This window comes from Electrophorus electricus, chromosome 11 (assembly GCF_013358815.1).
Source record: "Electrophorus electricus isolate fEleEle1 chromosome 11, fEleEle1.pri, whole genome shotgun sequence".
Taxonomy (NCBI): Eukaryota; Metazoa; Chordata; class Actinopteri; order Gymnotiformes; family Gymnotidae; genus Electrophorus; species Electrophorus electricus.
In genome coordinates, this window is record NC_049545.1 from 10482501 (window position 1) to 10504382 (window position 21882).

General features: G+C 40.2%; 2 protein-coding genes across 4 annotated transcripts in view; both read left to right on the forward strand.

Annotated features, from left to right (window-relative positions):
- The window catches only part of rab11fip5a (RAB11 family interacting protein 5a (class I)), a 24890-nt gene extending 16736 nt beyond the window's left edge, over positions 1–8154 (forward strand). For 2 of the 3 annotated variants that reach the window (XM_027013068.2, XM_027013069.2), the window contains exons 4-6: positions 2685–4901; positions 5798–5927; positions 6123–8154. In XM_027013068.2, the coding sequence (XP_026868869.2) occupies positions 2685–4901; positions 5798–5927; positions 6123–6380 (2605 nt within the window). In that variant the 3' untranslated portion in view covers positions 6381–8154. The remainder of the gene's footprint in view (positions 1–2684; positions 4902–5797; positions 5928–6122) is intronic. The other variant, XM_027013070.2, reaches the window with a different exon arrangement.
- Positions 8155–10544: 2390 nt separating this feature from the next.
- Positions 10545–21632, forward strand: sfxn5a (sideroflexin 5a). Its single transcript, XM_035531613.1, is given in 15 exon segments — positions 10545–10601; positions 11607–11675; positions 12040–12105; positions 13025–13051; positions 13346–13400; positions 13977–14002; positions 14215–14268; positions 14451–14507; positions 14908–14973; positions 16201–16260; positions 18006–18146; positions 18289–18368; positions 19685–19758; positions 19761–19783; positions 21003–21632. Coding segments are annotated over 15 exon segments (933 nt in total). The 3' UTR covers positions 21081–21632.
- Positions 21633–21882: the final 250 nt, after the last annotated feature.

Consider the following 21882-nt stretch of genomic DNA (forward strand, 5'->3'; position numbering starts at 1 on the left):
TTTTCAGAAAGTGTAATCTGAATATGAACCAAACTGGGCACTTAGACTGGAAACATCCCTCAATTAATATATGTTTACTTTTTTTTTTTTATCCTAGAGTGACTTTAGGTATGATAAAGGTGCTTAAACTATAATATTAATTTAACTTAAATAATAATACTAATACAAAAAACCCCCAAACATTTACAGAAAAGTGTTGTACCTAATGTAGTATGTTATCTATATTTCATTTATTGCTCCAGCCAACCAAGTCATTAATCAAAGCGCTTTGTAAATTTCGAATGTTTTGATCTTTTCTTAGTAACAGACATAGGCTGGGTTTGTCATGACTGCACACTTGAAATGTTCAGTGTTCATTGTTTGTTTTTCTCAGTTTTAAACAAATAAGGTATTACAATGTACACTATATAAACTTACTACCCACTGCTGGTCATTTTATTAGGAACATGTATTGTATAGATGCACATTTATGTGTAGTTACACAGTACAGCGCATCAATTTCCATGTACACTTTCACAGGTACCCTACACAGCTCTTCTCACTTGTCTGTTTCTGAACTGCTAATGAGAGGGTGTGGGTGGCACACCTTTCTCAACACAATGCCATTTATATGGCAGTGTCATTTTAGTGGTTGCTGGATCACTAGTGTCAGGCGTTGCATTGTTGCTAGAGTTTATACATTGACATTGTGACTTATGGAATGTGAGTTGTCTGTCACCCAAAAACATTCAGTAGGCAGCAGTCCTGTAGTTAGATAATGAACCTTGATGAGAAGCTGAAGGAGGAGTACCACAGATTATGAATAGCAACAGAAGGGCTACAGCCTCTAATTTGACACATTTAAAGTTTATCTAAAAAATAAATGTTTAAGTAACTCACTAGATTCTGGCATGATTCAGAGGCATTTATTATAATGTAGCTTTTACTTTGCATTTATAACCTGCACTTCATGTGGAGCAAAAACATTATAAACCATTATGTAAAAAATTTGCTGTCCAAATATGTGTCAGTTTATAGAGGAAATTTAGACCATTGTAATTACAGTATTGCTGCATTACTTTTTGTATTAAGAAGTTAAAAAGGAGGACTTAAAGTTCAGTAGTTCAGAATGCTTAAGGGAAACATTTTCTTTTTCCAACCTCCATCGTAAAATGGCTCATTAATTTCCAGGATTCCAACCTAAACTCTCTACACTCTTGCTTAAGATTTTAATGTCAAGGTATGTGCTAGTGTAGTGAAGTATCCTAGGTGTGTAAACACATGCTTTTTTTAAATGAAGTAGTATTGCGATTGAGTGTTTTAATTTTTTTTTAAATATATATATATATATATATATATATATAGCATTACAGTGCCCCTAGAGTCAGAGTAGACAAAAATATGTTTCTGGTATACAGTGCCTTTCACAAATATCAATACCCATGTTAAACATAAACAAAACAGTTTGTAAGAAAAATTCTTTATTGATTATCCTTTTGAACTTTATTTCAAAATATGTACAAAAATCAAACCTTTGAATTCAAATTTTAATTAGTTATTTAAATTAAAAATACATTTAAAGGAAAAGCTAAATCGTAGCATGAAATAAGTGATTTTCTCAGGTCTGTGTGCCACAATTGTTGGTACTGCTAGAAATCCTTATGAATTAAATCAATCTGAAATATATCTGAAATAAAGTTCACCTGAGTTATTCTGAACACTTAAATGGTCAACCATGATTTGCTGTTTCACTAGAGAAAGGTGAGCTCACACAGGCCAGATTCCCTTAGTCATCCATCACTATGAGAAAAACCAAAGAATACAGCAATGGTGTGTGACAAAATCAGGAAATGGCTACAATAAAATAGCTAAACAGTTGAAAAAAGCCCATTTCCACAGTCAGGGCAATAATTAACAAGTTTAAAACAACTCCAGATGTTAAGAATATCCCTAGAAGAGGACACATGTCTGTATTGTCCCCATGCACAGGAGGAGGAAGCTGGTTTTATTGGCCAAAGAATCTATTAAGGATCACAGCTGGGGAACTGCAGACATGAAATCTTGGCATCAAAACATCTCCCAAATTACAATCATTCTCCCCCTATATAACCACCAGCTGTCTGGTAGGGTTGCCAGAAGAAAGTGTCTGGTGTTAAAGACCAACAAATTCAAGCACCTACAGTTTGACAGATGTTGCTGGAACCTTTCGTGGGACCATGTTCTATCGTCAGTTGAGACCAAAATTGAAATTTTTGGTAGAAACACGAGATGTGCATTATCAGCTGGGCGTAGGGCCGAAGATAGCCAAGCCTAAAATCGCCTCATCCCACAGTGAAGGTAGGGGATCTGTGATGATATGGGGCTGTTTTTCTTCCGAAGGCCCTGGACAACTTTTTAAGACACATGGTTTCATGACTGCAAGTACCTGTAGTCAAAACCTGCATTATCCAGTAAACTTAAACTGGCACACACAAATTTTTTATTATTTTTTTTCATGATTTGATTCTTTGTCATTGCATTTAATATAAAGGTTAGATTTATGTTTAATATTTTGAATTAAAGATCGTAATTGTAAGCAATAAAGATTTATTTTTTTTGACCAGGGTTGACTCATTTTGGAGGGCACTGTATTGTGTGTAAAGGTTAAACTTATCAGAAAGGTGTTGTGACTAATGATGTTGACTGTATGTGCTCTCCTTTCACAGCCAGCTGGTGTCTCATCAGAACGACTTCACAACTATTACCCTTTCATCCCTGACCCCCAGTGGCTGGTCACATGCCATGGCGGACCAACAGACTAACCCATTCACTTCACCCCCATTCCCCTCTCCTGACAACCCTTTCTTCTCGACACTTCAGCAGAATCCTTTTTTCCAAGAGCTGCATACTGTTGCTCCTTTAACTCCTGCTTTGCCCTCTTTCTTTAGCCCAGACCACTGCCAACTTGAAGCACCTCCCTCCTTTCCATGTAACCCCACCCCTTTTGTGGATTTAGCAAAGACTGGAAGTACAAAGGGATGCCCAGTGGATGAAGCACCACAAATGTCTACAATGTCTGATAAAATTGATTTATCAGGTGATGGATATGTAAGCCCCATTATTTATACGGAGTGGGATGAATTTATTGATGATAGGCTGAAGACCTTAGAAGATTTAAAGGATGACACTCAGAAGATGACTACTCTCCCTCCTAGCCAGATCAAATCAACAGACCAAACATGTGCTGATGGTAGCTTTACATTGTCCAATATGGATGATACTGTAGTAAATGTAAATAACATTTCATCATCAGGCACTTTGATTGCAGATGATTTAAGCTCTTTTACTACACTTGCTCACCTTCCAGGAAGTAAAGCTAATTATTTATCCTCCAACACTTGCAATACAGAAATTTGCAATAATTTTGTAACTCAGGAAGCTCCAGAATCTGTCTGTGGTTCATCCTTACTTCAGAACTTGAACATGGAGTCCTCTGAACTGAATGCATTGGCCTACCCTTCCTCTGCACTCTTGAGCTGTTCTGTGAATAAAGACAAAGCCAGTGCAGTTTCAGAAACAGAGCTGTCTCAGCTCCCATCCCAGTATAATGCATCATGTAGTGAATTATCCATTTTTCCTGGGAGTCCTGAGGCATCAACACATAGCAATGCATCTTTAGATTATTTAGGGCTTATAATGAATGAGAAACCTGAACATGATGCTTTCAAGTGCATTTCCTCCCAAATTTTAATAGATGATGACACTGCTGGGTCTGCCAAAACTCATGAGACATCTGTGCTGTACTGTAGAGATCTGAGCTCAGATGATGCCTTAGAACCTTCTACTGTAATGACATCTGGCTCTCTAGGCAGAGATCATGACATCCTGGCCCCAAAGTCCTTACAGACAGGGCTGAGCCACTTCAAACCAGAGGACAGTACTACAGCAAGTAAAGGAGAGCCTCAACTGAAAGAATCTGTCATTGAAGATGGATCATGCTTGGATGCTTCTCTTCCTGCCCTTAATACAGAGCCGTTACAATTTTGTACCTTCATGCCAAAATCTGAGGCTTTGGTGAGATGTGACCCTACACATGAGGCCATTCCTGTTACAAATGAAGCAATACTAAAATGTCTCTCGGCGGACATGATGCTAACTGATAGTTTCGTACAAGAGAAAACCATGTCAAAGGTTGATGCTCTTCAGGAAGTGATGGGAGGGCCAGAAAAAGAAACTGTAAAATTAGACCCTCAAATACGTCAAGTGGATAATGAGAGCAACCCATCAGAGCCTCATTCAACACACCATGTGCAGCCAGATGCGTCAGCCATGGCAACATATACTTCAGAGGGACCAGAGGTATTTACAGAGTCTTGCCAGTCTACTGAGAGTATACATGGGTCTGATTTTGTGTCAGAAAAAACCTCCAGCATTACCCAGGATGCAGTTATCACAAATTTGCTCATGGAAAATAATGTTTTGCCGCATCATGCTGGGACACACACTGTTGACACAAGTCCGATCGCACACACTGTGCCTGTGGAAACTTTCATAAATGCTGAACTGTGTCCTGATCCTACTGAGACTTCAGACAGAAGTATTAAGACACAGACTGCAGCTACTGCTGCTGTGTCTAACCCAATGATACCCTGCTTGGACAGCAGCACACTTTGGCCTTTTACAGTTCAACCACCTGAGCTGCCCACAGGGAATGAACCTAATCTAAATTCCCCCTTCTTATTGCTAGACAGCTCACCTTTAGCCTTTTCCACACCGCATGAAGCAGTAGACACTGATGTTCTGCCTCTGTTCAGCTTCCCCATAAAGGGCTCTGCTCCAACAAATTCATTGCTAAACACTGTACAAGATTCTGCCCCCATTCTCCTTACACAGCCCGATCCTTATTCCAAAGAATTTCATCAGGTATCCAGGCATCTAAGCAGGTGAGGTGGATGATGACTGAGGTGGAATTCAACTGATGGTGCATTTGAGTAATGCAGTCCTTATGCAGATTCTGTGGTCATCATTTTACACTCAGTAAATTTCCAAGATCTGTGAGTGCAAATCTGTATAAAGCCTGCACTTCTCAAACCTTATGTGTTTGTCAATCTGGACACCATTTAAATTATGCCATGTTAACAGATTGGTTTTGATTTCTGTGATTGGTTTTGAAATCACAAAAAAGTTCCACCAATAATGTTGCACTTTAATCATATTCCCTCTACTCACCTCTTCTCATGCTTTCAACTGGACTGACATAAATTGAGGCAACTGAAATCTGCCATCATAAATGCCTATTTAAAGTCTGTCCGTTTTGGTGTATAACTGATCTATAACTATATTACTTGGTTCAATGTGTGTTTCTTTTTTCACACACTTCTCTCAACTTTCTTTTCTAACCATTTGTTTGCGATTCTCTTTTGGTGTTTGCATGTGTTGTGAAATCTCCATGGGCACACTCTTAAATATGCCCACTGATTTTCTTGTGGTTCCTGCAGTGGTGGTTTGGTTGTGTGGGCTTATTTCAATTAGTACGTTAACACTTTCTAACCTCACATCTTTAGAGACACTGAAACAAGGTTCTGAGCATGCACATAGCTCACTACAAGCATGTTTCATAAAATTTTGTAGTCTTCTTTTAAGAGTTGTTAAATTAGTCAGATTAGGCAATTTTTGTGACTAACATGCATCACAGTCTCTTACCTGGGACAGGGGACTGTCACTCTTCCCAACTGTCCACTGATTTTATTCCTCAGAGAATGCACATCATGAAACCCACAAAAGCTAATGTGTAGATGAATAATTTCACATCTCCCTACCTCTGTCTTGGGGTCTCCAGTCCCCACCCAGTGAAGCCACTGACACCCCCAGATGAGAAGAAGTCAGAAGGTCGCTCCGTGCTGGAAAAGCTTAAATCCACCATTCATCCGGGACGGGGTCACCATGGAGATCAGGAACTTGAGAAAAAGGTATGAATGCAATTAATGTAGTGTGTAGAAAAATAATGCTATTATACTACAGCAAAGATACTCTTTTAACAGAAATGTGGTAAGAGCAGCTGCAGTATTGTTTAATTATTATAATCTCAGAGAATCTTCACTCTTGACTAACCCAATATTTAGATGGTGATTCCATATTGTATTGTCTTTTCCAAACACTCTTAGCCCCTAGTGGAGGGTGGAGGCTCCTACTACCATCTAAACCACAGTGAGCTGGTGTCCCTGCTGTTACAGCGTGACACTGAGCTCCAGGATGAGAGGGAGGAGTATGAGCGTCGGGGGGTGTTGCTGGAGAAGCGGGAAGTGGAGATAAAGAAGATGAAGTTTCTGATCCGAGACCTGGAGGATTACATCGACACACTCCTCGTCCGCATCATGGAGCAAACGCCGGCACTGCTGCAGGTTCGCCCCAAGATGAAATGAGCTGGAACGTGCTTGGCCAACCTTTCACTAACCCTCCACCAACCTTCCACAAAACGCTGGGCAGATGCCGCAACCCTGCACCGCTACTGCTAACATATAAATGTAGAGTACAGCAACCGGCATTGCTAAACAGACACAGAGAAGATGTTGTAGATTCGGCATGCTTCACTGTATTCAAATATACCTGAAACTCTGTGTGGAGGGGTAGACCCCTACCTTGGCAGGATTAAGGGTTGCCCTACACCCTCTCCAATGTCTTATTCAAATGGGAGAAAATTGACTGAATTTGCTTTAACTGATATTCACTTCTTCTAGACACCAGATGTCTGAGAGGTGCAGCTCTTTAGCTAGCTACCAAAACCACCTGCCAATCAAAGAGGGGTCTGGTCTTTATGTGCTTGTTTGCAGAAATTTGGGTGAATAGATTCTGATGTTTGAAATAACGTTTTACCGAATTCACTCTTTTTGCTCTTCCTTTCCCATCACATTAATGGGACCTAATGCATTTTACATGTAATGCTGTGCTGCTTGAAAAGGCTGATTGTAGCCATGGCGTGAGACAGAAAAAGGGAGAGAAGCAACAGATAAAGAAAGCGTAATCAGTTTTGCTTGCGCCTCCTGCCATGTCTTCCGCACTTTACTGACGAGCATAGGAGCAGAGGCACGCACTAACACGCTGGCTTCCGGTCTATGACCTGTCAGTCCCCTGCCTTCCCCCTCCTTGCTTGAGCCAACATATGCACATCGTTACCAGTGCTTTCAGGTGTAATAAAGGGGATATATACTGTCCTTATTGCATATATGCCACTCTGACAAAATGCCAAATGCTGCCTTATATGTCTCTGTTCTGCTGTTGCTGGAACCATCACTTATATTCAGCACCTGACCTTGTGGTATGACTAAAAGGGACAGTGCGATTAAACTTGACTACCCACAGACTGTTAGGTTAAGGCAGATAAAATTGGAAGACATTACTGCTATGAACAAATAGAAGTGTTTAAGAACAGAGTGGAGGAGAATTATGGAATGCTGAATGCCCAAAGTTGCTGTAATTCAGTGTCAGAGTATTCCCAGTGCAGCCATGGCTCTGGTTTGCATCAGCATCACTGCATCATTACATGATGTGGCCACTATCAGTGTTTTGGCAGTGTAGCACCACGTGTAGGTGTGTGGTAGATAACTTACAGCACTTTCAAACCACACATATGCACACACTTGCACACCCACATTTAAAATGGTTCTTCCTCACTGAGAATAGGAATTGTATTGATTGAACACAAATATATACACATCCACACTGCACTAGCTCTGTCTCTGAACCTAAAATATTTACAGTATTTGTGTATTACTGTAAGTCCCATAGCCCAGCCCAGGTAGAAAATCAGACATCGGCATAATGCATTTAAATTATTATTGATATGACTAGAAGCACTTAAAGGTTCACCCGCTTTGTCTCCTGTTTAAATGTGGTCTCTGTCTCTTAGATTGCATTGATGTATAAATTGAATAATTAGACTTGTGCTGTGTTCAGCTGGGAGCATTTGAAGCATTCACGTTAGTCAGAGACTGAAAAGTTTACAGTTCTTAACAAATCTTTTATGTTTTATATTTCATATGTTCTTATTTGAAGATTAATATTTTCAAGTCATGTGGCGTTCTATGCTGTTGTTATCATAGCTCACAGTTATGCATACAAAAGATACTTTTTCTTTCTCATTCCTTTAGCCGTTAAGGCATTAGATCTTTTTCTTTCTCATTCCTTTAGCTGTTAAGGCATTAGATCTTTTTCTTTCTCATTCCTTTAGCTGTTAAGGCATTAGATCTTTTTCTTTCTCATTCCTTTAGCTGTTAAGGCATTAGATCTTTTTCTTTCTCATTCCTTTAGCTGTTAAGGCATTAGATCTTTTTCTTGTAGGATGATTTTTTTTTTTTTTGCTTTTTGCTTTTTATTACTCTTTTTTCCCCTTGAGAACATGCTGTTTCCACACTGTCACTGTACTCATCGGGATGTCCATCTGGTTTTCTCTTTACAAGCCACTGATATGTAGAAAGCAATAGAGCAGAGGGATATGTAGCCTGCAGCCCAGATGGCGGTACAAGTGCCCTTGGCTTAATGTTTTGTTATGGAATTTGTCGATAGGAATGAATGTAGAAACACGGCTGTGTGCTTTGAGTTGCTGTTTTGCTAATCCGAGCTACATTTCTGTAGCAGAACCTCTGGTACTTTATTTACAGATATAGACACCGTATTCATTGACTTCCATATACTTTTGTCTCTACACATCCAAGGAAGTGAATATGGAAAACATGATCAGTGTCCATTCCATGATCAATCACCATATGTTTTATTTTGAATAAAATATCTTGGATACATATTGCATTCTTTCCCAGTGGAAATGTACTGGAAGTCTTATTTATATGACCAATGTTTCTCTCACTTAAATTGTTTTTCTTTATTAAGTTTGATCTTTTCATGAATTATTGGAAGGGAGAGGGTCTAAATAAAAGTCACAGCTCATAGAGCATTGATCACACTGGCTTTGGGGACCCTTTTTTCCTCCTCCATACTGTTTCTCTGAGGTGCTGCTCTTTTGGATGTCCAGGTTGAAGTTCTACAACTATCCAGAGGGGGAAAATGTTTGCTAGTTTGATTACTGATTATTGAAAGATGTGTGGTCAGAGATTATTAAGTTCAGTTCTCTGGGCTGTCCTTTTGCATAAGTGTCAACTAAATAAATTCTTTTCACTTTGAGATGGCATTTCAACTGTGTTTTTTTTAATTATTATTATTTTTTATTTTGTGAGGGTAACTAGGAAGGTATACCTCTGTTGTTTATTAGATCTAGATCATTTGGACAGGACTTAATTCATGTTACATAGTTTGACAACTGAGAGTCAGCATAGTCCTACACAGTGGACTGAAGAACTTGGCGTTAACCTCTGATAATTGAGCCCTTGCAACAAAAAACTATACATATAGTGATATATACTGATACATATCCATACACTGTTCTTATGCATGCTGCAAAATAAAATCAATGTATAGCATTATAGCGAGTTTTAGTTTTATATGTCCACATGAATGAAGTAAGTTAAGTTTAAATAAAGCATATTTAGCTTTTTAATGCAATTTTCATGTAAATGTACATAACTGATTACACAAAAAAAGGGAAATGGCTGATATATGGGATTTTTTTGTGCTAGGGATGAATTTCATTGCAGTTTTTTAGTCATTGTGATTAAAGATAAGCCCACTGCAGTCTGAGTGGACTATAAAAGAACAGACAAAAACCTGAACATTTCTACAATAGTTTACAGCTTCTCAAGGGGAATAAACTGTTAAGTATAAATTAACTTTGGAATTTGAATTTATAAGCCTAAAGTTATTAAACTGTAAAATAATAAAGGAATAAAACACCCATAAATATGTATAAAGGTTCCATATATCGCCTTATGATGTTTGGCAGTGGATTGACAGAGAATCATACTTACTTTCAGGTAGTGGTAGCTCAGTGGCTAAGGTACTTGACTTTGTGATTGGAAGGTTGCTGGTTCAAGCCCCACCACTGGCAAATTGCTACTCTTGGGCCCCTGAGCAAGACCCTCAATTGCTAAAGTTGTACTCATTCATAATTGTAAATTGCTTTAGATAAAAGCATCAGATTAATGTAATCCTTAGAGAATAGAAATACTGCCATTGCAGTAAGAATACTTTTATCTGCACTTGTTTCAAAATTTATTGTCTGCTATTATACAGTGTATTTGTTGTTAAGCCTTCTAAAACGTCAATTTGATTGTAGCCTATGAATATGAGAAATCGGTGTCGATGACTTGTTCGTTTTTTATCCTAAAATGTAATATTTTACAGTTTCATTCTGACTTGATAAGTATCCTACTTTACAGTATAGTATATTTAGGAATATACTTTACAACTGGCTACCAAATAGAAACGTTCGTGTAAGGATTCGCAATTTAGATTTTTGTTAAATATAGGCCTGGCCAAACGATCATCAGTTAAAAACTTCATTACCCAAAATGCAACGAAAGCAATGACTGGCCCCATCAAAGGGGCGTACCGAGAGTCTTTTTTTTTTAGACTCACACTGGCTTCACTGCTTTTCAGTGCAAATCTATTTACTGTGTTTGAGAGGGGTTTCGCCCAACATGTCTGGCTCGACAGCGTACCCTCTATTCAAACTGGGCGAGTCTCGTTTTGATCAGGTAAATTCGAGGACGCACCACTGCATGCTCACAAGTTGGCCCAAGGTTTTCTTAGCTACATCCGGTGAACTTTTACACCCACTTTCTAAGGCTGTTCATCTGTTGCTAATAATACTTGGTAGGTGCTATTGAATAAAAAATGATTACTCTCCAGTAATTACAACAGACGAAACCACTGACATCGATATGTGTCCGTATGTGTGCAGTGGAAGTGCTATCCGCTTGCATAAATTCTGCAGCACCTTATAATTGAGTTATTGCTCTAACAGAGACCCCTATTGGTATGATAATGCCACTGGCTGTAAATCGCTAAACGAGGAGAAGTTTATGTTGCGATATGGGGAAATTTTCCTACCTACAAGATATCACTGGCTCCATTTAACTATTTAAGTATTCGGTATGAGTGAATAATATTCTCAAAGGTAAAAGATTAATGAATTTTCCGACAGTGCAGATTCCAGATCTGCTGTTAAATTACACCGAAATTTGACAGACCCGAACATCTGTAAAAGGCGATGTGTCGTGTGGCGCAGAGCTTCCCCGCTGATTGCGCGCACACACACACGGGCGGTCGTTCCCTCTAGAAAAGTTTAATTGAGTAGGACAAGTTTCACAGTGAGCAGACAGTTGGTGCGTGCTTGCAATGAGGCAGTCACACCTGCTGTGCAAAAACAACTGGTGAGCCCTTATGTTATGTCATGCACAACAGCAGCTGGCTCTGTAGAAAGTTTTTGGGACCATAAAAATCATCTGTAAAATGCGATAATAAATTTTAATTAAAATGAATTGAGTAATTGCATTATTAATCAGATAAAAGCTGTTTTTTTTTAAATTTTTTTAATTTTTTATTATTTGTTAGAGGAACAGCTGCTTTCTTTAGTTGGTATAGTTGATCTGTCATAATGTTTAAGCGAAATGTATGTTCCATGTCTATATTATAGTTTATAGGAGATAATTATTTCTTATACTGAAAATTGTTTATTATGTGTTCTCTGTGTATTATAGGGATATTTTTATGGTAGATTAAGACATTTCCTGGATGTGATAGATCCTCGCACACTGTTTGTATCAGAGGTATTTGGGCCACTTTTACTACCCTTTAGCATTCAGGATATGGAAGGAAAAAGTGAGCGTGTTATTGCATAGTATTCGAAAAGTGAATGTAAAAGAGACCAATTTAATGCATCATCGAACAAAGTCAGTGACTGACTGCTAGACTGACTCAAAGTACTTCAATGTGTTTGGAGTAATTAATGGTAATAGATCATTGCTTAATTCCTGAAGATTGTGGCCAAAGGTACCTGAATTATACTTTTTACTATTCAGCTGATATTTATGTTAAGCAAACATTCCACATATGAAGCATTTAAAAATACATTTCCTGTGAAGTTACTTTTGTTGGTCTGTACAAGTCTTTGAAAGGAATCTTGTTTTAGAGTCGACTAAAAGACTTTTAGAAAGTTTCCAAGATGGCACCCTTCCTGATAGTGTGACCAGTGCACAGGTAAGGTCATTAACAGCATTTTCGTCACTCAAGGAAGTATGTACAAGAAAGGCCTCCCCAAGCTGAGGTCTGTTTTTTGCAAACCAGACTAGGAAGTGTTTGCATTGATTTGTTTGGTTTGCATTGATTGGCTGATAAAATGAGTATCTAATGGCAGGTGTCAGGGAAATCAGAGGTCACCATCGGAGGCTGTGTGGTAAATACAGTGTCAGTCAAATGCTTGGACACCTACTCTGTTCATTTTTACTATTTTCTACATTTTATAAAAACAATGCACAGTGAACAGCGGCATCAAAACAATGAAATGACACATTTAAAAAATATTTTATAACAAATGTTTATAGCAAAAATGATTATACTGTGTTAAATTTTTTTGATTCTTCACTGTACCCACCTGTACTTTAATGACAGCTGTGCATGCTCTAGGTGTTCACCTAACAAGGTTCATGAGGTAACCACCTATATAATGCTTTTCCATCCGTCTTGAAAACATTTTCACATATGCTGAGTGCTTGTAGGATGAGCAACTAAACCTATGAATGAAAACATTTTTCTGAGGGGACATTTAAAATCCATTTATTTATTATTTATTATACTTTATATATGTTTTGTTTTGGAAATCAATTAATATATAGCAACTTTCACTATTTATATTTGTTTTAAGAAATAAATTTAAGTGTAACCTATTCAATTAAATACCTTTAAGACCATGAAATACATGTATTCAGTGTGTCCAAACATTTGACTGATACTGTATGTGTGGGTAAAAAGCAGGTTATGCTGCTATGCCACTATCGCACAGAGCACAGATGGTGATGGATAGGAGTGCTTCCAGCATGTCTGTCCCATTTGCACAATTTCACATTTCGTACTAATAATGTACATAATACCCCCACCCCCATTTTCTGTCTCGTCCTAGCTTTGGGAGGCACAGAAAATAAAACAGGTGAGTCTGAAGTGCTTTTACAGAATCTTTAGAGATTCCTAAATTAAGAGCCCTGGTCTAAATCATGATCACTTTTTAAGTGAACAGAAGTGATAGTAAGTGCACATTTGCATACTTACTCACAGATAGACACACAAACTCCCATACACACAAACACTGCAGGGCTCTTAAGTAGTGTAATAAATGATAGATCACAGGTTATGGCAGGACCCCTCCCCTGTTTGGCTTCTTTCTCCCCTCTTCCTTCTCCCTCCCTCCCTGCTGCTCTTGTCTGTGGGGTTGTTACACCTTCAGGCCATCCTCCACCCAGACACTGGAGAGAAGATCCCCATGCCCTTTTGCATGTCAGGTGAGGGTGTGGACATGTCTCTAGAGTTCATGTGTGTGTGTGTGTGTGTGTGTGTGTGTGTGTGTGTGTGTCATGGCTGGTTGGCTGTTTGCTCCTTGTTACCAGCCCTGGAGACCTGGTCTGCATGGCGGGGGGCCTGTGTGGACTGAGTGATGGGGAAAGGTCACACTCTGCTGGGCTCTGATTAGAGCTGCAGCCCCCCTGCTGCCTGGAACTGCTGTTGGGCCTCTCAGAAATAGGAGTATTTTGGTCTGGTGTTAATGCAGCTATTTAAAGGCAGGAGAGAGAGCTGCTTGCTGGAACAGGGTGACGGCCGCTACTGGAATGAACGATAGAGGCTTTTTAGACTAATCACAGAGTTATTACCATATGAAAGGTCAGTGATGATCATATGTGTGAGTCTGTCCATAGGATAATTAAACTCATACAGCAGGCTGATCCACATCACTTTACATTCTACATTTTCTTTTTTGTTATCTCCCCAAGTAATGGTTTTCTCACCATTTTCTTATTTGCTACACTTTCATATGAATTCACATATCTGCTGTGGTTTTCTTTCCCACTTTAATTTTCTAGGTTATATTCCCTTTGGTACCCCAGTGGTAAGTAGTGATACCTACTATCCAATAATAAGGTGAAGGGCAACGATACTTTAAATGAACTTGTTGATTTAATATTTATCCGATCATTTATTTATTTATTTAGACTAAAGAAGGCCTTGGAGCCTAATGTTGTTTTGTTTATGTAATTTTTTTCTCCTCCGTTTTTGGGGCCTTCAGATCTTTATGTAGCTAACTGTCATCCATTCTGATAGGTGGTGGGACTACTACTGCCCAATCAAACCTTGGCTTCCACCATCTTCTGGCAGGTATTTCAATCTTCCCCAATCCCCCTAGTTCATGTGACATGTAAATATGACTTATTTATTTACAAAACATTTCTTGTTTGGTCCTTTTCCTGTGTGTGTGTGTGTGTGTGTGTGTGTGTGTGTGTGTGTGTATGTGTGTATGTGTGTATGTGTGTGTGTGTGTGTGTGTGCGTGTGTCACAGTGGCTGAACCAGAGCCATAATGCCTGTGTGAACTACTGCAATCGCAATGCCTATAAGGTATAACCTGTCCAGCATGGTCTCCTTCAGTGAGTAGAGATGTGCAGGGCAGTGTAGATAGTCCAGGTTGATGCTCACACCACTAGTCCTGGTTTACTGAGGCCTTCAGCATGCAATCCTGGTCTGCTGGCACACTCATGTTGCATGTGCATTTAACATGCACTATGTTAAATATAAACAAGGTTGAGGAGAGATCTCTACCAATGTTCAATTGTGTTCAGGTGGACATGCCGCAGGCGTTAATTAGGCAATGTAGAAGTTCATTGAGTTGTTGAAGGATTTTGGTGTGTACATCTGCCTATAAAAACTCATTCTTAAATTAGTTACACATCATACTCCATCTAGGTTTGCTGTCCTAGCTGTAATTCTTTAATGGATGACTGATTTATTCTGTTTGTAGCCTACCTTGATGTCAAAATTCATCTACGGATACCTGGGTGCTGTCAGCAGCGCAGTTACCATTGCAGTGAGTTTAACATGGAACAGAATCCTACTATTCAAGCATTCCATTCATAAATGTACTTGATTGATGATGTCAAATATAATTTTGTCAAATAAACTGATGTACTCTGATCCCTCCTGCACCATGCACTATTTTCCACTGCACAGAGCTTAACACATGTGTCCATATGGCCACGCCCCCCCGTGTCCTCTAGAGCCAATTAGCTGCCCTGCTGGGTGGCGGTTTGATGCCCTGGGGCATAACCACGGTGACAGCAGCTACAAATGGCCCCATGCCTGTGGGAAGTGGAGGGAGGGGTCACTAATTAAAACTCGAGTCCTGCTGAAGCCCCCTGCTGGGGAGGGGAGAGGGAGATCAGGGAGAGAGATGTTAGATGGCAGTTAGATGGGCCTGTAACAGGAGCTGTTGGAAATGACCAGAGACTCCCAGAGCAAGACATGAAACAACTTCACACAGCCTGTCATGACCTGTCACCAAGCCTCATGGGTCCTCAGGGGATTTGCTGTCCTCATCTCAAACAGGAAAACAAATTTATTAATTAAGAATGAGAGTTTTCCTCTAACAAGTTTAGCTTAAACTCACACTTAGAGGTTAAAGAAGATGTTTGCTGTTTATGATTACTTACAACTGAGGCGCTATTAGGAACTAACTTGGTTCTTGATTTGTCCATTTCCGTGAACTTGACATTCTGTATGATCATTTATCATTGATAGATATTTTTGTGAGTAAGAGTGAATTAAATATGGAGAACTAAATATTTTTTGTAGTGATTAGTTATTTATAAATGTATTCAAGTTGTGTTTTTTCAACCTTATATGACCTCATATGACATTTTCTCGACCCTTTTAAATCCCCTTTCAGTCTTAAATTAAAGGCAACTTTTTTGGCATCAGTGCACCAGTGATGATATAATATTTGTTATGGTGGGAGCTCAAAGCACTAGGAATGCCTTTAGTCTACCTGCTGACTTTGAATAAGACTATTGGTTAATAACATTATTGACTGAGTTAGGATTAGATTGAGATTAGGAACTGGATTTTAGTTTAGTTTATGGTTAAGTTTATGGTTTAGTTTATTCTAAAGTTAAGTTTTTTATTTAGTTTTGGGTGAAGGTTCTTATAGAATTGGATTATGATTAATCAGTCCAGCTGGAGCTATGGTTGGTTTGAGTACTTTTACAAAGATCAGCTTCAGTTTCATTCTGTGAATATACATGTATGTATTGTACAGGTGGGGCTAAATGTTCTGATTCAGAGGGCTGAGCGTTGTATGTCCCTTTCACTGCTGTTGGTATGTATGTGTGTTTGTTTGTGTGTGTGCATGCAAGAGAGAGAGAGGGAAAAAGAGAGAGGTATATCTTGGATGTATGCTAATTTAGTATCATTTGTTTATTAGCCAAAGCTAGCTCTCTTCTTACCTAATGATTAAAACCTCCGCAATTAAATGATTGAATCAGTAATACTAAATATTAATTCATTAAGATCGTGTCAGTTTTATGTCATGTCATCTTCTCATTGTCTGGGCACTCATTGCACTATGTTTGTAATTGTAATGACACTTGGCCTCCAAATGACTGCTTTGGTGTGCTATCCTTTAAGCAGCAAATACATTAAGTGTTTGTTTATTTTTGTTTATTGATGTGATCTATTTTGACTGGAGTCAGAGGGGAATCACTGAAATGCTATCTCACTGTTCCATTAGCGTTCTGTGGCTCTAACAAGGCCAGAGGGGCTTGGGGAGACAGTCCCAGGATGCCGTGGGGATACTTGGCTGTAATTAAATTGTTTTTGTCCCCTCACCCTACCCCTTTAATTAAATCAGCCAGTCCCCCCTTACCTTTTGGCTTGAGTAACGGATCCTCGTTAGCCCTTGGTTGCTGCTCTGTAACTGGTTAATTAAGTCTAAAGTGCTCCCTGTGTCAGCACAGGGTTCCCTGACTCTAGGTCACTATGTTGTTGTTGTTGATGTTGTCTTTTCTCTCAGTGTTAAGTTATAAAAGGTTATTAAATTATGCTAATTGAAGACAACAAGACAAATGGTTGGTAATTTGGCTTTGATTTTATTTTTGGCCTCTGATTTTTTTTATTACCTCAGGGCAAAAGGTAATAACCTAGTTTATCTCAGTAGTAGAATTAAGTAGAATTCTGTTAATATCTGACTAGCACATTTAATTTAGCTGTACTGTTTGTATGATTTTCCTGTTACTGTGGCTCCCATGGGGCAGGACTCCTTTACACTTCAAACATTACATTTATGTGCATAGTTGAATGTGTGTGTGTGTGCGTGTGTGTTCATGCATGAACGTGAACACGCACGCGCATGGTGTATGGTTAATTGGTCTGGGTCTAAACCCCTCAGAGGTGAATAGCTATTTACTCAGCCAATTAAGTCAGCCCCATAACACTGCAGCACTGAACACTGATAACTCACAACACAAGGCCTGCAAATTAAAAATGCTTCAGGCTTTCTCTCGCTCAGACGCAAACACACGCACACACACACACACATATACGCACATACATGTGAATTTATAATTTCAAAAACATTCATTCTGCTGAGTATATTACTGTCCAATTTTTACATTGTTGTGGTTCATTAAGGGTATACAGTCAAGTTGCTCAATTAGCATTTTCTTAGGTCAGTTTCCTATACATCCCCCTTCCTCTTAGCCCCCATATCTTTTACCATAATTAAATTACAGAACATGCATGTATATGTATGCGGGGTGTGTGTGTATGTATGTATGTGTGTGTGTGTGTGTGTGTGTGTGTGTGTGTGTGTGTGTGTGTGTGTGTGTGTGTGTGTGTGTGTGTGTGTGTGTGTGTGTGTGTGTGTGTGTGTGTGTATATATATATATATATATATTTATTTCATCTGAATTGCTCCATTCCCTACAAACAGTAATTTATGTTGTGACTCCTTTTGACTTTACCATGTCATGATCCGTTCTGTTCGCTCTGTTGTCAGTGGTCTCATGTGAATAAAGCTGTGAGTGTGATGGCAATGTGTGGATTATGCTCTGCTTCTAACACCAGTGTCTCTTGCCCCTGCTCCCTCCAGCGAGTGTCAACGTGTGTAACGTGTTTCTGATGCGCCACCATGAGCTTTCCGAGGGCATCAGCATGCTGGACGAGCATGGCAACATGGTTGGCACCTCCAGGCTGGCAGCCAGGCGTGTGAGTGCTCGAAGACGTTCCCTCCGAACACCGCACCCACAAGTGTGCACAAACGGCAATGCAGAGCCAACTCTGACACTCCAGGGTCTGTCTAAAGTGGGATTGTATAGCTTGCATGAGGTGGAGACTGATTTGTGTGCAGGCTCTGTTGGAGAGAGTGGTGACCTGCGTGGTTCTCCCTATACTGGTGCTGCCGCCTGTGGTCATGGCCGTACTGTAGAGGTCAGCCTTCCTGCTTCTTCTGCTGTGTCTCTTGGTTGAGTTTTGCACCTGAGACGTCAGCTGGGTTTACCCTATAGCTTTCAAGGTTTAGATGAGTGGCCAATTTCTATATAGTCCTGACTTGCTAGAGGTGCTTCATAAGTTTTATTCTGTGTGTGTGTGTCTGAGTGCATATATGTGTGATATATATATATATATATATATTTTTTTTTTTTTTTTTTTTTTTTTTGTATAGATGGATAGTATTTTTTGTGTTTGTATGTCAAAAGTCTGTCTACCTGTATCTGGATGTGATTAGTCTATAATAGTCTATAACAATCTTTACCTTGCATAGTGTGAATGCTGCAAGAGAATTTGATGGGCTTTGTTATTACTGACAGCCTCTGTCTCAACTGCTCCTCAGGTTTCATACCTTAACTCACAGGTGTGGGAGGGTGTGTGTGCATGCATGATAGCAAATAGTGAGTTGTGCATGACTCTGCAGTGCTGCCTGTCAGCTCACCCTCAGTGGCTTTCAATGGAGCGAGAATAAGGGAGCAGGAGGGTCAGTGTAATGGGGAGGCTGGGAGAGGGAAGCACACTTGATGGATTAGTGTGTTGAGAGGCGCGCGCGTGTGTGTGTGTGTGTGTGCCTGTGTGTGTGTGCCTGTGTGTGTGTGTGTGTGTGTGTGTGTGTGTGTGTGTGTGTGTGTGTGTGTGTGTGTGTGTGCCTGTGTGTGTGAGCACTGGTTGAACCTTTGGCATAGTTTCCTACCTGCGGGCCTCCTGCTTTCCGCCCCATCCCTGGACTGGCGGAGCTGCAGCTATCCTCGTCCTATATCTCTGCATCCTGTGTTCCTCTCTTTCAGTCTTTCTCTGCCCAAATTTAGAGTGGCCAACGACCCCGATGACATATTTTAGGCAGTTGATGGACGTACTAAAAGATCGTTGAGGTCCTTCTTTCATTACAGCTCTCCCTTCGCCCCTCCCCCCTCTTTTTCTTCCCTCGCGCATGCACACACAGCCAGCCTGCTCATGTCTGCTGGCCAATTAAAGCTCGTCACACACACGCGCCCATGAAGTCGTCATTAGGCAGCCGTCGCCTTCATTAAAGCAGGACTACTTGGGAGGACTCCTGCCGAGCACGCTATCCCACAAACCCCCGCGCCACCCTGTGGCCACCAGCGAGGGCTGAGGGAGGTGTCAGCCACAGGGTGATCTCACACAACCGAGAGGAAGTGTCAGAGAAAGAGAGGCTTCAGTTTTGATTGCAGGAATGCACATAATGCTGGCAGTTTTCATTTTGATGTGCGCGCGCGTGTGTTTGTGTGCATTAGACTCCCGTTGCGGCAGACACACCCTCGTCTTGTGCTGCCGGTACACAGCCTAGTGTGCCTCTCTGCATTTAGCCTGGCCTGTTCCCTCAGAACAGCCAGGTAAATGCAATATAAGCAATGCACAACACTCCACTGACCTAATGCATGCCGCAGGACTGCACACTGCAGCCCAGCACAGCACAGCATAACACAATACACACAGCTCAGTATGCACAACAGGACTCAACATAACACGGTTTCTTACATACAGCACAACAAATCACAACAATAATTTACACCACATCCCAGTGTGCAACACAAGACAACAAAACAGCTCGAAATGCTACCACAGAACTCCACTCAAAACAACCTCTCCAACCTGTCTCTCTCTTCCTCTCTTTTTGTCTCTCGTGGAAAGGATTATGATTTAAAATGGTCTGTAATAAGCTGTTCATCCATATGGTTACTGAACTGCAGACATATGTGCTGCCAGTTTCTTCCATTCCTCTCTCTCCTCTCCCCTCATTTCTCTCCTCTCCCCTCCTCCTCTTCTCTCACTTTCTCGCGCCCTCTTTACACGTTTTGGAGGGTTCCAGACGACTGTGCTCCCAAAAATCCGCCGCTCCTGTACCCCCACCTTTTCACACCCCGTGGCACGTCTGTTTCAGATTCTGCTTCGCACACTCGCACACTCCTTGCCATCTGTTTCTGAGCAAAATATTGCGCGTTTTAGCTCTGCTTTGGACGTCTACCAGTGCTCATCGCTTTATTTTTGCATTTATTATTTTTCAGTCCTCAGTTTTGCATGTAAAAATGCCCGTGGAAAGTGCTGGAGGCGCTCAAGGAAGAGAAGTGCCTCTCTTCATTCACGTTTGATTAAACATTTTAAACATCTTAATGAGTGGATGTTTATGGTTAATGAATGTAATTTTTTTGCTGAGAGATCAGCTCCTTAACATGGATATGTAAAAAAGATGTGTGTATACACAACATTGTGAATATTATACTAGTCTAGGTAATTTAAGATGTGTTTGAGACTTTGAGATTGACATGCTAATGGTGACCCTGGGCATATGTACATATTACTGCTCATCTAAAATGAATTCAGATTAATTGATGAATTACTCTAGTGTGTAAGCATGTATGTGTACTGACTGCTTCACTCCCTGTCTATCTCTCAGTTCAATTCAAGGTGCTTTATTGGCATGACAAATAATGATGCATTTGTTTTATGAAGGCTTGGGTATCTCTCATTCCTCTCTCTCTCTCTCTCTCTCTCTCTCTCTCTCTCTCTCTCTCTCTCTCTCTCTCTCTCTCTCTCTCTCTCTCTCTCTGGCAGATTCATGTGTCTCAGCTTGAACCTGAGTTCTCTGCAGCGACTGAGTGCAGGGTCCTGACCTACAACAAGGACCTCTAACTACTTGAACAGTGGGACACCAGGCAACATACGTGTGAAAATAGTGGCTAGGAGATCATCATTGACTGGCTCTGAAGCTGTGAGTCCACAGTGCAGTGATGTAATGAAGCGTGGTTCTCCATTCAGCCCAGTCATGAGGGCTTTCCTCCCCAAGTTTGGTTCTAACCTGCTGCGGATGTGTGTGTGTGGATTTTATTATCACTTACACTCTGCGACAGGCGTATTCACATGCCAGCGCTAATCACTTCTTTGCATTCACTTGACTATGTGATTGGGTAGTTAAGCAGCAAATCAACAGCAAATCAACAGGAAATTAACAACGCAATGGTAGATTGAGTGGCATAATGTCCTTTTCAGCACCTCTTCATGCCAGGCCTGATGTAAAGCATTTCATTCATACAGCTGCACTGTTTTAGTGATGTAAGGCCAGAACAATGAATTAGAACAATAATTCTTTTTTACATTTTTGGCCAAAGAAAAATTAAAATGATGATTTTACTAGTTTAGCAAATTTCTAAACTTTCTAAAAAAAAAATTTGTCATGCACTAAAAGCACTTAGTCTCTTTGTGTTTTGTTCCTGGGACGCAATTTGGAAGAAGTGCCCTCCTCCTACGCACTTGTTATAGATATTGTCCCTGAAAGGACACTGATTCCAAAGCTAAGCTGAATTCTGTTTTAAATAATCATTGACAATGTTAGCAACAACCAGCTAAGACTTTTGACCGGATCTAGCTAAACTTGTAACTGACATTACAGCAAGTAAAAAAGCAAATGTAGTTACTTCACCAGCACTCTTAGCTG